The sequence below is a fragment of the Sceloporus occidentalis genome, unplaced genomic scaffold (assembly GCF_023333645.1).
Source record: "Sceloporus occidentalis isolate IW3139 unplaced genomic scaffold, rSceOcc1.0.p SCAF_9, whole genome shotgun sequence".
In the NCBI taxonomy this organism is placed as follows: domain Eukaryota; kingdom Metazoa; phylum Chordata; class Lepidosauria; order Squamata; family Phrynosomatidae; genus Sceloporus; species Sceloporus occidentalis.
In genome coordinates this window covers 37,752,885-37,769,249 of record NW_028316989.1, presented here as the reverse complement: position 1 = coordinate 37,769,249, position 16,365 = coordinate 37,752,885, and the positions used below count along the sequence as shown (strand labels likewise).

Below are 16,365 nucleotides of genomic sequence, written 5' to 3'. Positions count from 1 at the left end.
TAATTTGTTTTACTAGGCATTTCCTCCTTTATTTTTAAATAAAGTCATCTTTATTAATGCAAACAGTAAAATACAACTTCTTTCCTTGTGTTATTTCAATATTCTCTTTACCTTCCCTTCCCTAACCTTTACATTATTAATTCACATAGTTGTAACTTCCTTTGCAGCATTTACTCATATATTCCTCGTTGTTTGTCTATTTTCATCTCCACCTCACTCATCTATATACATGTTTTACTCTCTTTTTGGACTATGTACATTTCTGTACTCTATGCTTCCTCATTCATAAGAAACTCATATTCCATCAGTTTACATAGTATATTATCAATTTATTTTACAATCAATTATTAGACCATCTCATACTACAATACTTCAATAATGGATCCCATATCTGTTCTTCTTTAACTAGTTCATCTCTCATCAACATTGTTAATTTATCCATTTCAATTACATCTAAGCCTTTTAAAAGCCACTCATCCATATTTGGGGTCTCTGGTTCTTTCCAGTGTTTTCCAAATATAATTCTTGCTGTTGTCAACAAATACAGTATTCCTTTCAAATTTCTCCTCTCCTCATTACCTTCTACCATTTTTAATAAACATGTTTCTGGTTCCAATGTAATTTTTATTTGGTATATATCTTGTAATATTCTATGCACATCTTTCCTATATCTTTTTGCTTTAGGGCAGGTCTACCACATATGAAAGAAACAGCCTATTTGTCCTTGACATTTCCAACAGATCCCTTCACTATTCCTATACATTTTAGCCATTCAAGAGGGAGTTAAATACCAACTATACATCATTTTTGTGATGTTTTCCTTTATATCCATAGGCAAAGTAAATTTTAAATCTTTCCCCCATGCTCTTTCCCACTTTTCTAATTGTATATTATGTCCTATTTTTTTTTTTTGCCTATTCACAATCATACACGATTTAATTGTTTCTGCTTCTAATTCAAGTTTTAAACATAATTTATATACTCTAGAAATGGTTCCTTTTGTATTTTCTTTAAGTAATTCTGTTTTTTTCTTTTGTAATTCCATACTGTTTAATGTCTATTCTAAATCTCTCAGTGAGCTGCCGATGTGGGAAGCATTGTACATTTATTCCTTCAATTTTTAATTCTTCCCGATTCTTCAATATTGGTTTTTCATTTTCTCATTTCAAAATGTCTTTATATCTTAACCATCCTTTTTATGTTAATTTTTCTCTTCTCAGGAAAGCTTCGTGAGGTGATACCCAAACAGGAATCTGTTGATGAATTTTGGTTTTATATTTTTCCAAATCTTCCACAGCGCTCTTCTTATTATGTGGTCGCTGAAATCATTATTTTGTTCTAATTTTCCGCACCAGAAATAAGCATGCCATCCATATCTTGTGTTGAAACCTTCCAAATTTAGTAATTTTTCATCTTTTAAGTGTATCCAATCTTTTAACCAATCCATACAATAAGCAAGGACTGGCATTGTCAGTCCTCCTCTTTCTCTGGTATCTATTAGTGAATTCCATTGTTCCTTGTAAATCTCTTTAATCCTGGTGGCGCAGTGGTTAAATGCCTGTACTGCAGCCATTCACTCAAAACCACAAGGTTGCGAGTTCAAGACCAGCAAAAGGGCCCAAGCTCGACTCAGGCTTGCATCCTTCCGAGGTCGCTAAAATGAGTACCCAGACTGTTGGGGGCTAATTAGCTTACTTGCTAATTAGCTTACTTGCTGTTCACTGCTATGATCTTTGGAATAGCGGTATATAAATAAAACAAATTATTATTATTAATTATTATTTTATCATATTATTTCCTAATTCCAGCTTTTCCAGAATTTCCTCCTTCATGATGGAAGGGAGAAGCAGTACTTAAGAGCCAGTTTTAATATTTAAAAGGCTATATGAATATTAATATCAATATGGCCAATGTCCACACTAGATGTGGTTTCTGGAAGTTATGCTTCAAAAATGTAACTTTTCCATGCTGAATGTATAATACAAAAGTATAATTGTCTTTGTGTTCAAAGCCTGGAGAGGTTAATTTCTTGGACTGCAACACACAGAATCCCCAGCCAACATAAATTATTAGGATTCTAGGGGTTGCAATCCAAAAGTGCAAACCTCAAAATTATAATGATGCTTTTCTTGGAAAGACTGAATTTCTAGCACTGAACTCATTCCTTATGTGAGGGCAAACCCACAGCAAGGCTTTAGACATCATGCACACAAAACATAGTCAGTATAATAAAAAGAAGATTTCATCAGGGACTGGGACCAATTCACACTTAAAAATTATAGCACTATTTTATGTTAAAATAAACTTTTATTCTTGTTAAAAAAAATTATAGCACTGTTATTCCTCTTTAACTGTCGTGGTTTCTTCCTATGAGAACCTGGGAACGGCAGTTTAAAGAGGGGCCTTTAGAGCATAGAATCAGAGCTACAGTCTAAGATTCCCTATGCTTAGATTCAAGATTACTATCAAATGGCTGGACTAGGATTAACCAAAGTCATATTGGTGACCTATTTTAATTTCAAGTAGTCCAATACAAAACTTGATTTTATATTCAAAATCATATTCTAGAATTTTGGATGATTTGGGTCACATAGTTTACTCCTACAGTCTGAAACAAATATTCATATCAAAATCAAATGGATTGGATCCAGATTTACGTGGGCTTATAGTATGGCCACAGAAATGAATTAACAAGTCATTACTAACTTAAGTCTCACTGACTTTAATAGTTTTAGTCTAACTAAATATAGACCTAATCTAACATCTATTCAACCTGTTTTTTAAAATATACTTTTTCTACGATACAGAATATTCCAATTCCAACCCTGAAAGAGTTTGCAAAAGCTTTGGAAACCAATACACATGTGAAGAAATTCAGCTTGGCAGCTACTCGGAGCAACGACCCAGTTGCCATTGTAAGTTGAACAGACGAATATTTGAAAAAACCATATCTCTTGGCTACAGTTATACAGCTATTTTGAAATATTCCATTGATATTGCATGCTATTCAGAGAATATTATGTGGTATAGTGAATAAATAACATAAATAAAACAAATGGCAGTGTCTGAATCCCGAGGGCAGGGAACCGTCTAACTAAAAAGATTGTATGTACAGTGCTGTGTAAATTTACAGTGCTTCATAAATAAAGGTTAATAATAATAATAATAATAATAATAGCTAACAAATGCCCTTGGTGAGAGTGCCAACCCATAAGTCACTTTAGCCAGCAAATCTATTTAAAGATTTGCTCATATGGAAGTGACTTTATCTTCATCCAACATACTAATTACAATATGGCAAATGCACCTCCTTGTAGGAATGTGGCCACTGTTCCATGTCTCATGAGCCCATGTATCTGCTAAGATCAGATGTTTAATAAAGGAAAGGGTAAAACACAGCTGGTCCTTCAGTATATCTCCAAGACTGCAGATATGGAGAAACCTACTTGAGACCCAGCGTGGCATAGTGGTTTGAGGGTTGGACTGTGATTCTGGAGACCAGCGTTCAAATCCCAATTTAGCCATGGAAACTCACTGAGTGACTTTGGGCAAGTCACATTCTCACATCCTCAGAGGATGCTGCACGCTCCGGAACCCTAGTACCAATGGTGGCACGCCGCTTTTGGCCCATCTGTCCTGGGCCTTAGACTCTCCATCAGAGCCTTCAGACTCAGAGGACATGCCAGGTTCCTGGAGGCAGAGCATGGCAAATTTATTTAGAGAGGGTTTGCCTTTGCCTTCCTCTGAAGTTGAGAGAGTGTGATTTGCCCAAGTGGGTTTCCATGGATTCAAAACCCTTATCTCTATATTTGTAATCCAGTGTCAAACCACTACACCATGCTGGCTCTTTCTGAATCCTATTGGTTTGCCTCACAGTAAACGTACTAAACTGGATGCTGAAAGGTGAATTAAAAAGGCTCTGGGCAGAGACAAGAAAATAACTGAGTAAAGAAGATGGTGGAGTCATGAAGAGAAAATCAGTTTTCTTTAAAGATATTGTTAGATTTCCTGCCTATATCTGGGCAGTGATAAGAGAAACCCAGAATGTGTGGATTCCTCCTGTCAAAAACCCAGAAAATGCCAACACAAACTCCACAGAAAAAGACTATATTTTGATGGACCTACACTCCATAATACTATACATGTAAATGCATCTATCATAGATTATCCTGAGCTCCTAATTTACATTTTTTTCCTCTCAATCCTTCAGGCTTTTGCTGATACATTAAAAGTGAACAAGACACTCACAAGCCTAAATATAGAATCCAATTTTATTACCGGAACAGGCATCCTTGCCTTGATTGATGCACTGAAAGGGAACGATACACTGACAGAGATCAAAATTGACAATCAGGTAAGGAAAGGGCAGTAAACTGCAACTTACTGCTGGCGGGAATCTAAATGATGTAGTTTAGTAATGAAATCATTTGGAAGGAGTTTTTTAATGCCTGGTAATGAGAATGGAGTGGCAGGAGATGGATTTTGCTTTGCTTAGTCCATGAAACAGCATAGCAGTCCTCACTGGGAATGTGTGGCAAATAACCTTCTTATATTAGTACTTGTTTTCATATGCAGAATTTTGTTGCCATACATACCACACTTCCATCTGGTCCAGCATTCAGTTTCGCACAGGGGCCGCTATAGGTATGTGTTTAACAGCTGGTTGATATAACTAGTACACACTTGTGGAAGGGGTAATTTTCATCAGTACTAGGGAGTGAGGACACAGAGTTAAAACTCCTTTCACACTATTATTTAGCTCAGCCTCCCTTGTGCCAGCTATTTATTTAACAAAAAGCAAATGCCATGTATAGTTTGGGCCTTAGTTTGTAAGTTCCTTGGAGCAGGGATTTGGTTTTGTATATCAAATGCCATGTCTGTTGATGATATTGTATAAATAGTAACAACATAATGAGAAATCAAGTGATGCACTTGAGTGCATGGGCCAGGTTTGCTTTTCTCTTTCTTTTTTTGGAAGTAAACATTTCCATCTCATTTTGGTTCGTTTCCTAGAGGCAACAGCTTGGGACAGCGGTCGAAATGGAGATTGCTCAGATGTTGGAAGAGAATTCACAGATCCTCAAATTTGGGTACCAGTTTACAAAACAAGGCCCAAGAACAAGGGTAGCAGCAGCCATCACGAAAAACAATGACCTCGGTAAGAAACTCCCAGAAACACAAGAGCTTTGGGGCCTAATTTGTAATTTCCCAGCCAAAACAGTTTACCACAAGATTCACTGAGAATTACCGTATATGCTCAACTGTGCGTTGACCTCATATAGAAGTGAAGTTAATTTTTTTACTTATGTGGTACCTTTGTTTTTTTAAGCAAAAAAGGTTGTCCATCATCCTGGCTCCATATCTTTTAAACTTTTACCTGCTGTTACTTTTCCATTAGTTTAGCAGTTGTAAAACACAAAGTCCGTTTATATTGTAAATTGAGCAATTTTATGGACAGACAAGGTAGAATTATGAACACATAACTATTACTTGGGATAAATAAAGTGCCACTGTCTGTTCTACCACCTCAGAACTTTGGCATATCATTCTGATGCAACTGCAGAAAGGTCTCTTAAGAAATCCCCAAAAGAGGAGGTGAAACATGTCTGGTACTATAATTCACAAACCTGGACTTGGACCAGGGAGACTTCAGTTTAAATCTCTGCTTAGCCATGAAGCTCATGCTGTGCTTGTGAACTGATTACTATCTTTCACTATCACTATCACTATCTTTCAGCCTAATCTATATCACAAGGGGTTTTAAAAAATAATGTATGAAAGATAACTTCCCATGAGTTGCACTGACCTTCATAAAGGAAGGATGAATATATATATGTAAGACATGCAGTACATCCAAGAGCTATTGATCACTTTTTACTAAAAATTGGTAAAATGTCCAATTGTAAAATAGGGAAAATGGTTCTCAATATTAAGCTGTGCCTTCTTCTTTTCTTTACTTTTCTGTTCTTTTTCTTTCTCTCTAGTTCGCAAGAAGCGAGTGGAAGGAGAACGCCACTAGTCTTGCCTCTGAGGATGTGTACAAGCTACCTGTCAGAGAGTGCTGTTCCATCAGCAAGCTGAGGAAATTCACTGGTCTTAAAGGGAGACACTGGAAAGTTTTCATAATGAGGCTACTATATTACCCTATTCCCTGCCCCTGCCTTTTAAACAAAACGATCCAGCATTATTTTCTTATTTAAAAAAGAAACACCTTTTTGAATCAATCATGTAAAGCCAACATGCACACCACAGAAATCAAATCTGATTTCATGTGGGACCTCTAAAACCACAGTGAGTTTTTCTTTTAACAACTCCAATACATTTCTTAAAGAAAAAACACCCTAAAAGTTCAGGATACAGAACAGGGTCCTACTAACAACTGGTCTTGCTCCCCCCAAAATTCTACTTGCATGAATAAGAAATAGTTCATGCAAAGGAATCTTTGCAATGCATTACTACATCCCTTACTCCCATTCTGGTAATCCACAATCATGTTCTGAATTCAGGTCACCCTGGACTCTGAAGCAGGGCTATGTAAGCATAGTAGCCAAAATGGCAACCCACTAGGAAATCTTCATGCACTCACCCCACAGAAAAAAATAGGAACTGCTTGGTGGATTATGTTTTCAGGGTCAGAACTGTCTGTCTCTCAGTCTTAAATTCCACCACTTCATCTTACTTCATAGTAAGGCTAGATCCACTCTGTGTCCATACAGACCACTACCTTTGTTTGTGTGAGGCTTTGTACACATTATAGAGTTGAATGTGACCAAGAAGTCCTTTTAAAACACTGCAAGGCAGGACCATCCTTCCACCAGCATCTTCCCACCTCCAAATAAGTCAGGCTTTGATTCAGGACTACAGTGTGCCATAAGCAGAGCACAGATGCACTGCAAAGAAGAACTTTGCTGAGCAAAGTTGTTGAGATGAATCACACAATGGCTTCATTCAGATAGCACATCAAAACATAGTATGCACAAACTATAATGTGCACTAACCTGGTTTGCTGGTGGATTGAGATAAAAATGTACATGTTGTAACATGGAACAGTAACCATCCATCCAACCTAGGGTCATCGACCTGAGCACAAGTAAAAATGCTTTCAGTAGGTCAGCTGAGGAGAAACTGAATGTGCCCATGTTCATGGCCACCAAACCACTCGGTTCGTCATTGGTGCAATGTGTGTTATCTTGTGGGTGCTATCAAATCCTTTTTGTTTACACATGTTAAGTTAGAACAACCACCTTCTCAATATGTTGTTACCTGTTGGGTGACATTATATAACACACATTAGTGTTGCCAAACTTAAAACAACTTCAGGCAGCTTTAAAACAAAGAAACAAACAAAAACAGAAACAAACAAATAAATACCATAATAAAAGTTTTTCTTTCAGGAAGGCAGAATCATCATCAAGTCTCTTTAACATACAGCAATGTTTTACTAAGAAGATGCTATCTTTTTCAAACCACCTTTTTAGAAACAATCTTGATGTTGTGCATTTGTTACTATAACTGGTTACTGAGATCCACTGATTCTCTAACAGTTGGTATTAGCGTATCTGTGGCCTGCAGAATGTGAGTGAACAGCAGCGCCATCCTACACTTACCTACTAAGAAGCAAGCCCCATTGAGTTCAATGGAACCTATCCTCCAGTTAACTGTACATAGGATTGCAGCCTAAATTATCAGGCTGCAAGAGGAACTCATTTATGTGCAACCAATAGGGGGAAAAAAACACTGAAAAGGAAGCTCCAATAGGAATTCCTGAATAAAGGCACAGTTTCATTAACAGATTCCCCTTTCTAAGCTGTTTTGGGAAGTGTTGCTTTAGGTAGAAGCTCTTAAAATATTTAATATAACAAAAGCATAGGTCTTGCCAGCAAATGGGAAAAGGAAGGAAGAAGACAATGACTTATGGGTCATTTCACACTTCACAAAGGCACATGGAGCTTTGACCCAGTCAGTGCTTGTCTGGGTGGTGCTGCACCCAGTCCTGATGTATGCATCCGTCTGATATACATTTGTAAACATCTCTTTGCCATATTTACACTTTACGTTTTTAAGTCTGTAGGCATACACTTTAAAACATCTTTGGCGTGCAAGTAAAATGCAAGCAAATATAATGTTGAAGAAGCTGTTAGAAAGGATCTGTTTGCCTAATTTACATCCTTATCTCTGAAATTAGCACATTTTCCAGGTTCGCGATAAGGCTGCAGGAACAGCTGTCAGAACCACAGCAGTAGAGCACAGCCTTTGCTGTTGGATGATTGCGAAAAAATGTTTAGTTTGTAATACAATTTAGATCTTTAATATGTGCAAAGATTAATTTGTAATGTGTCTTTTTAAATGTTAATGTTTTCACATGTGTCTGTAAAATAACTTCATATTTATTTCTGATTAGGAGTACCAGGTTACCTTTATTTGAACAAACTGCTGCTTATTCCTGGCTCCTTCCCACAATATCAAAAACCCTCCTTCAAGTAGTACTGCTTCTCCCTGCCTCCCCATATAAAAAAGGAAGGAGAGGAATACTAATCTTTCTTTAAAAGGTATAAATTAGGTCTTATAGGCCTCATACAGACAGGCCAAAATAAAGCTGCGTCGGGTCACTTTGGAGGTATGCTGTTTAAATGATGCATGCATCCTAAGAGGCTGGAAGCTGTGCCAAAGCCACGCTCCAGTCCTAAGGACTGGAGTGTGGCTTTGTTGCAGCTTCTAAAATCTTAAGATGAATGTATCATTTAAACAGCATATCTCCAAAGTGACCTGAAGCAGCTTTATTTTGGCCTGTCTGTATGGGGCCATAGATATAGTTAAGTGGGATACCAAGGCTAATGTAAATTAGTGAAGTAACATATTTACTTCAAGCCAGACTCAAACAATTCAGTCCCATGTCATTTAGATTTCCACATTGAATTATCCAAGTGCTATGTGCAGTGTTGAAAAATTTGTATAGCTGAACATTCCCCATGTCACTTTCCCCCTATACTCACTTCAACTGTTGCACAGTGAAACTGAAGGGGACTTGTGCATCCTATTGCTGTGTAGCATCTCATTCATTTCTGCCACATCTGTGCTTGCATATAACCAGCTACTTATCACTGCCATCATCCAGTCATGAATATGCACTGGTGAACTCCCCTTCAAGGTGAGTAACTGGTGACCGACCAACAGCTGTGTTTTTCACCTTTGGAAAGAAATGCCAACCTGGGGTTAATGTCTTTTTAAAAAAATCAGTTCACAACACTCTTGAAACATGTTGTACTTTTATTGTAGCCAGAGGGATGTGGGTGGGTTCCATCTTCATGAAGGGTAATGAGCAAAGATCATGCAGAAACAGGCCTGGGTGAAGATTTGAAGTATGCTGGAGTGGGAAAGTGCTATGATATGAGCTTACTTACTACACCGTCCTTTCTTTCTGACTTCCACACTTGCACACATGCACATGCACCTACACCCCAGAGGTGAACAAAATGAGGACATCACCCCCACAAATAAGAAATCTGAACTTCAAATGAAATTTTCCCTTGGTCTTCAAATCTGTAAGATTGCAGTTAGTCAAAAATCCTATTGAAAATTTGGAAAACAGTTGTCCCACAAAAAGGGGCAGGCAAAGGGACCAAGGGAATGACAGTACAGCAAATAGAAATGTTCTAGGTTGGAACGAGATTCTGTGTCTTACTCTCTGCAATGCTAGAAATTTGAAGACTGAAGGAAAAAATCATTTGGATGGGGGCAGATTTCTTATTGGGGGAGTACAATACCTTCATTTTACCCCCTACCCCCCCCCCCCCATAGCTATCCCTTCGACACCCACCCTACATGTGTTTACATACAGATACAGTATATGAATTCTGGCTATTGAGAGTACAGTTATTGTGCCTTCCTAATATGTGTATGACCAATGGCAACTTAGCATACAAGTACAGGTGTGTTCAAATGATGCTGCCTTCCATAAAACATGTTTATGTAAATGCTTCCAATGCTAAACGTATAGCGGCCATATTCCCGGGATGCTTTCTGACATAGGGCCTTATCCAAGGTTGATTTCCTATGGTAGAAAAGACTGATCTTTCATATAATCAGGCAGATGCTTTCCATTTTTGTATCTGAGGGCAAGTGTCTTCTTGTGATCAGAAACTTGTGTGTATTTATTCTAGTGACTGCATTATTATTATTATTATTAGTATTATTATTATGCCCAGAATGGCACACTGATGGTATGTGTGAATATGTCCATGCTGTTTCCATAGAGCAGCCCTACAAGAAAAGAAAAAAGCCAGATATGACTGTTTCTGGTAAATAGGAAATCAGTATCACTTGCCAAAATAAACAGAAAAGCTAGCTATCACAGATGGGTGCGCACTTACTACAGTAAGTAACGGTCAGATCCTTAGGACTAGAGCATGGCTTTGTCACGACTTCCGGGCTCTTAGGACGCATGCATCATTTAAACAGCATACCTCCAAAGTGACCTGAAGCAGCTTTATTTTGGCCTGTCTATGTGGGACCTACGTATAATCTATGAGTAAGGCCTTCCATATTGTCACTGACAATCTGAGCCCCATTCTTGCAATTTTTGCTCTCTCCAAAACAGTGAGAAACTACAGGTTCATGACTAGGCACTTGCTTTGCATGCAGAAAGTTCCAGATTCATTCCATGGCATCTACAGAGAGAGATGGAAAATACTCATATCCAAAAGCATGGAAAGCCAATTAACATGGGCAATACTGAGTACCAGCAGACCAACAGTCTATTTGGTATAAGGCAGCTTCCAATACTGTGTATTTCAGAAATATATACTTCTGGAGATTAGGCTTTCACATAGCTACATTAACAAGGCTACTCTGAGATGGAGATGTTTCAACATGTAAACCAAGAAGGTTGTGCTAGGTGAATCTTGCTCTATCCAGGCCTCTCTAATGCCAAGGAAGTTGTAATTATAATTGTAACCACTGTATATATGAGGCTGTATTTGCATGCAGCGATTCTACTGTGCCATCCGAGCTGCTTTTTACTGTATGGCAATTTGTCACTGTTGTACATGTCTTTTGACCCAATACGTATAATGGGTATTCTGTGCACTTGTGAGCAGCATTTTGTAACAGTCTGATTTATTGCCTAACTCTGTCTTGAAGTTGCCTCCTTAATGCTCCTCTTCAGTACAATTTGGTCTACTTTTATCACACATAGGAAAGCACACACGAGAGATGCAAAACATTTTTGAAAGAATAAGCGAGAAGGACTGAGGGATAGCTCTACTTAATACCTGATTCAATGAAACTTCCATTTTAAAAAGGGAGTATAACTAACTAACATATTCACATCTTGCGCTTGCATTCTTTCAGAGGCAACTAGGCAGATTTGCTACTAGAAACAGATGGCTAGATCCTACCGGAGTAGACCCATTGCATCAATGGAAACTCAACAAGTCAACACACACAAGTTCTATTGGTTCAACTGGTCTTCCCCAGTTGGGACTAATAGCCTGGATTCAGGTCTGAGTGTGGTTCAAGAAGGGTTGTGCTCTTAAACAAAGTTTCCCACCCCAAGTGCTCAAACATTCCTCACATTGCACATCAGTTACCTCTGACGGAGCATGCCTCTCCACAGTCACTACTCTGCATGAATAAAAAGATAATTGGGGTGTCCCCCAATGTCCCAAATTGATGTTTGGGTACGTAGACTATATATTTATGTATAGTTATGTAGCCTATATAGTTAAGTCAGACAATTCTAAAATCCCATCCAAATCTGTTTACACATGATATGATAACAAAAAGAGTCAGAAACTTAATTTTATTAATAAAGTTAAGGAAAAATTCAAAAAAATATAATTTTTGAAAGCTCAGTTTCTGAACATCTTTCAAATTATGTACCACAGTGCTTTCTCTGTATGAATAAAGAAAAATAACCGAGGCGCTCTCAAGAGCCCCCCCAAATTAATTTTGTGTACGCAATGCAAATGACTGCAGAAATAAAGAAGTCTGACAGCACCTTCACTGCCATTATTCCATGTGACAGAATCCTAGGATGTGTAGTTTGATGTGACACCAGACCTAACTGACAGACCAGGCTGAATACCTCTCCAAACTATAAATTCCAAAATTCCACAGGAGCCATGGAGCCATGACAGTTTAAAGGAGTGAACAGATGGGCCACAAGTATTGATGGATGGAGGTAAGGGTTGAGCAGGGTCATCTGATTTAACTGGGTTTGCTGTGGAGTTTCAGTGGGGTCAATCTGACCTACGCTAAGGCCCTTTACCCTGAGATTGGGCCAGATTCACTGCAGTCTGCCAAGATCTAGCCTGATTGTGGCCCTTGGGTTTTAGCTTGTGTTGTCCAAAGAAAACAACACAAGGCCAGGGAACATGGGCTTTTGGCCTTTGTAGACAGCTCCAAAATGGTGTCAAGCTGCTTTATTTCTGTAGTGCGGAAGAGCCTCCAGACAGACCTTCCCAATCTGGCAAAAATCATTAAATTTGGAAGCTGTTTTTATGTGATATAAAAGAAAAGCAATCTCAAAAACAAAAACAAAAAACAACCTTACAATAGTTCAGATTATAGACATGGTATAGTTTTTGTACACTAGAGGGAGTAACGACACTTTAATATCCATTGTATGTTAAATAACCGTGCAGTGAATGTCCAGCATCTCAGAAATATTGACACTGATAAGTAAAAGTTGATAATCCTCAATTACTGTTGTACATGTCTCGAAATAGGTATACTATTTCTTTTGGCACACAATCAGTGCATGTTGACAACAGTATTCAGGTAACTCTTAATAGTTATCAAAACATCTGTTATGCCCAAGATTGTAAGGGCAACCTGTTTATCCTGAGAGCGTGTAATGAAAACCTCTCCCTCCGTGGACCTATTCACAGCAAGGCTGAGAAAGACATTGAGACACCAAATTTGGTTTTAAACACCATGCATGTAACATTTATTGAATCACAAAGTAATACAACCATTGATTATCAAGAGCTCTTTCACTCACACATTCATACAATACTCACACACACTTTCCTTCTGCCAAACATTGATCAGTTGTTCTCGAAGGCTGGGGATGACACCGTTGCTGCGGTAGATGCCAACAAAATGGAGATGAAAGTCCAGGGTCTTTATACTTTTTCTTCTCTCTGGCTTTTGGCTGCTGAAGTCTTGCAATATTGCAGCCCATTACTCAACTTCTTCTTTTGGGAGGACACACAGATTGTTCAGATCAGTCCGTGTTCAAAGCAACTCGTTCTATTCAAAGCCCTCCATTGTCCTGTCAGTTCCTCTTCATGGGGACTCAGGAGATAAGGTCCTTCCCGGTCATGGTTCCTCACACCTGGACGGCACCCCGCTTCAGCTTCCAAGTTTTCAGACTTTCTTCGCCTCGGTTGCCAAATACCTTTGTCACATCAATGCTTTGCACGGAACCATCTTGTTTGGTCCTTTAGCTATGTTTAAAGCACAATTCCTTGGTTCTTCGGTTCTTCAGCTCTGAGTTTAAGTCAGAACTCACTCATTCGTCTTACACTCCTGCTATTTGAGGCATTTATAAAATGTCAAAAACCCTAAGAACATACAAAGAGCCCTGCTGGGTCTGACGAAAGGCTAGCCTGTTGCCCCCATGGCCATAGTGATGCACAAAAGAAGCCCACAAGCAAATTATGAGATCAATAGCAATATATAGCAACAGCACTTAAACAGTCCCTATGCGATTTACAATGTGTGTAAGCTAATTGCCCAAACAAGCTGGGTACTCATTTTTGTGACCTACAGAAGGATGCAAGCCTGAGTTGAGCCTGTACCCATGGCTGGTACTGAACTTACAACCTTATGGTTTGCGAGTGAGTGACTTCAGTACATTTATGTAGTGCCACTAGGGCTTCCTAAACAACAGCTTACTTCTCCTGTTATCCCACAGCAGCAACTAGTATTCAATGGCAGGTTCTACTGTTAAAGAAAGGGAAAACAAAGTTTTCTCCATCCACTTTTCCCATACCACAGATATATTTATAAGCCTCGGTCATGAATCTTCTCATCTTTTTTCACAACACACGAAAGTGTACCAGATTTACAGATCCACCATCATGTTGAAAGTTTCAAGATTAAAAATAAAGTCACTGCAGGACTCAACAAGCATTGGGTTAGTGGACCACAGAAGACAGTGATGCTCCAACTGCAGTAAATGCTGCTTTCCCAAATGTGGCTGGATAAAATGAGAGCTAGGTATGCATTCTCACAAAGTGATGAGCGCTCTGTAGTATAACTCAGAAGTCCTTGGTAGGTCTCATGGCTCGTCCCTGCACCAAAACGTACAACAACCAGAGAAGCCCAAGCAATGGTCAAAACTGTGAACATTTCATGGAGTCTATCCTCACATTTAGATCCTGATGTCCTCTCCTAAACAAAGGCAGGAAGTGCCAAGAGTGAGAGGCTAGAACAGGGAGAAAGAGTCATGGCTGAATCAAGTCAGTCCGAATCACACACAGGTAATGAAGCAACTTTATCAAGGTTGAAGGAAGGCAATATGGCAAGGTCTCAGGTGGTCTAGGATGGTCATGATGACTGAAGCTGGAGGGGAAAAACAAAAAGATATACACGATAAATCAGTCTAGAGATTAAAAATCCCACTAAATCTATAAGCAGGAAGCACAATTTTGCTGTGAATAAGAAAAACTCCCAGTAGCTGTTGTGAAAGTCATAGCTGCCTGATCCTGAGACACCAGGTGCTTGATTGCTCATTGATTCTTATTTGAGAAGCATTGGTTTTGCCATTTTTCCTTTTCCTAATGACATTCCACAAATGATGGGAGTATCTCTTCACCCTGTGTGAAGTGAGGGCAGACTCTGCTGAAATTCTTCAAGAGCTGCATCAGCTACCAGCTGCTCAGAATTGGTGTATGTGGGTGAGATGTGCTCTGGAATCAAGGAGTATACAGATGGGCAGAAAGGGGCAGCAAGACACCGTCCCTTTCTGCCCTGGATGGAGGCCACAGCAGACAAACGCTGCCTCCACAAGGCCTAAAAAGAACCTGCTCCTGGTGGGGGTTTTTTGCGCTGCTGTTTGGGCACTGTGCCATACAGATGTCATTGTTGCGCACTATGGACAAGCGTAATCAGGGTGCCCACATGTCAGTTGTAGGGCTGGGTGCATGCGGACGCCCAGCCCTACAAAACCCTAATTTCGGCCCCTGGCGCAAAGCAGTGGTCTGTACAGGTCCTCAGAGGCCTTTCTATATCGGACTCCACTGCATCAGATTCCTCAGACTCTAGTGGCTGAGTTATGTCAGCCATAGTTAGAGTCAAACTTACATGACATGGGAGATTTGCAATGTATTATCCTTTGTCTTAGCAATAACTGGAGGGATAATCTGTATTAGAACTATTGCATCCAGGTGAAGTTTTTGTTTTTAGCACCCTTATTACTACCCTTGATTGTTTTCCTGATTTAAACCACATATATCCCTGTTTCTGTTAGCTGCAACTAAAAGGTGCTACTCAGCAGCTGAGAAAGGTGCTACTCAGCAGCTGAGAAACACATATCTACCCTTCTTTCACTTTCTTTTATTCCAGTCTTTGGGTAACAACAGAGATATTATACCCACCAACATTTCAGAGCTAAAACATGATGGCAAAAGTTATTAATGAGGAAGAAAACACAAACAAAGAGAGCTGCTGCTATTTGCTTTTCCCTGAGCCTCTTGGGAATTGGCTCTGCCTCCTTCTCTCCACTCTTTCCTACTGAGTGCAAACTACTTTTGTCCTTTGAACTCAGTCTGCATCAACTGAAATAAGCTTTGAGAAAGGAGGAAAGGGGGAGAAGAGAAACTAGGGCATTTTAATAGCAGCTGACAAAAGTGTGATGACAGAGAATTAATAGAGACTATCCCTGCCAAATCAGGAGAGTTAGAAAGTATGAAATATTCAGAATTTCAGCATAGCTGACTGTGGGTTGCAGCATGTTTCTGTCTTCTGAAATAAAAGGTAGGAACAAAAACAGGACTCATCTATTTTTACCATTAATATAGCTTTGAAAAAGCCAGAATTATGCTCGCTGATAAAAAATCTTTATATTGATGCATGCGACCTAAGAGGCCAGAAGCCGTGCCAAAGCCATGCTCCAGTCCTAAGGACTGGAAGGCAGCTTTGGTGTAGCTCCTGGCCTCTTAAGAAGCATGTGTCATTTAAACAGCATGCCTCCAAAGTGACCCAAAGCAGCTTTATTTTGGCCTGTCTGTTAGGGTCCAAAGTGATGCAAGTTAGGGCAGCTACTGCAAGTTCTATTCCTTATGTTCACTGGTCAGAGAAGGTATCTAATTCTGATGTTGTAACCTATGGGCAAATGCTCAAGCAACCTGGACACAA

At 39.2% G+C, this 16,365-nt stretch overlaps 1 protein-coding gene across 2 annotated transcripts in view; it reads left to right on the top strand.

Moving 5' to 3' along the window:
• LOC149307295 (tropomodulin-2) overlaps positions 1-8,718 on the top strand; it is a 39,435-nt gene extending 30,717 nt beyond the window's left edge. For both annotated transcript variants that reach the window (XM_089538833.1, XM_089538834.1), the window contains exons 7-10: positions 2,808-2,915; positions 4,211-4,354; positions 5,014-5,158; positions 5,985-8,718. In XM_089538833.1, the coding sequence (XP_089394959.1) occupies positions 2,808-2,915; positions 4,211-4,354; positions 5,014-5,158; positions 5,985-6,019 (432 nt within the window). In that variant the 3' untranslated portion in view covers positions 6,020-8,718. The remainder of the gene's footprint in view (positions 1-2,807; positions 2,916-4,210; positions 4,355-5,013; positions 5,159-5,984) is intronic.
• Positions 8,719-16,365: the final 7,647 nt, after the last annotated feature.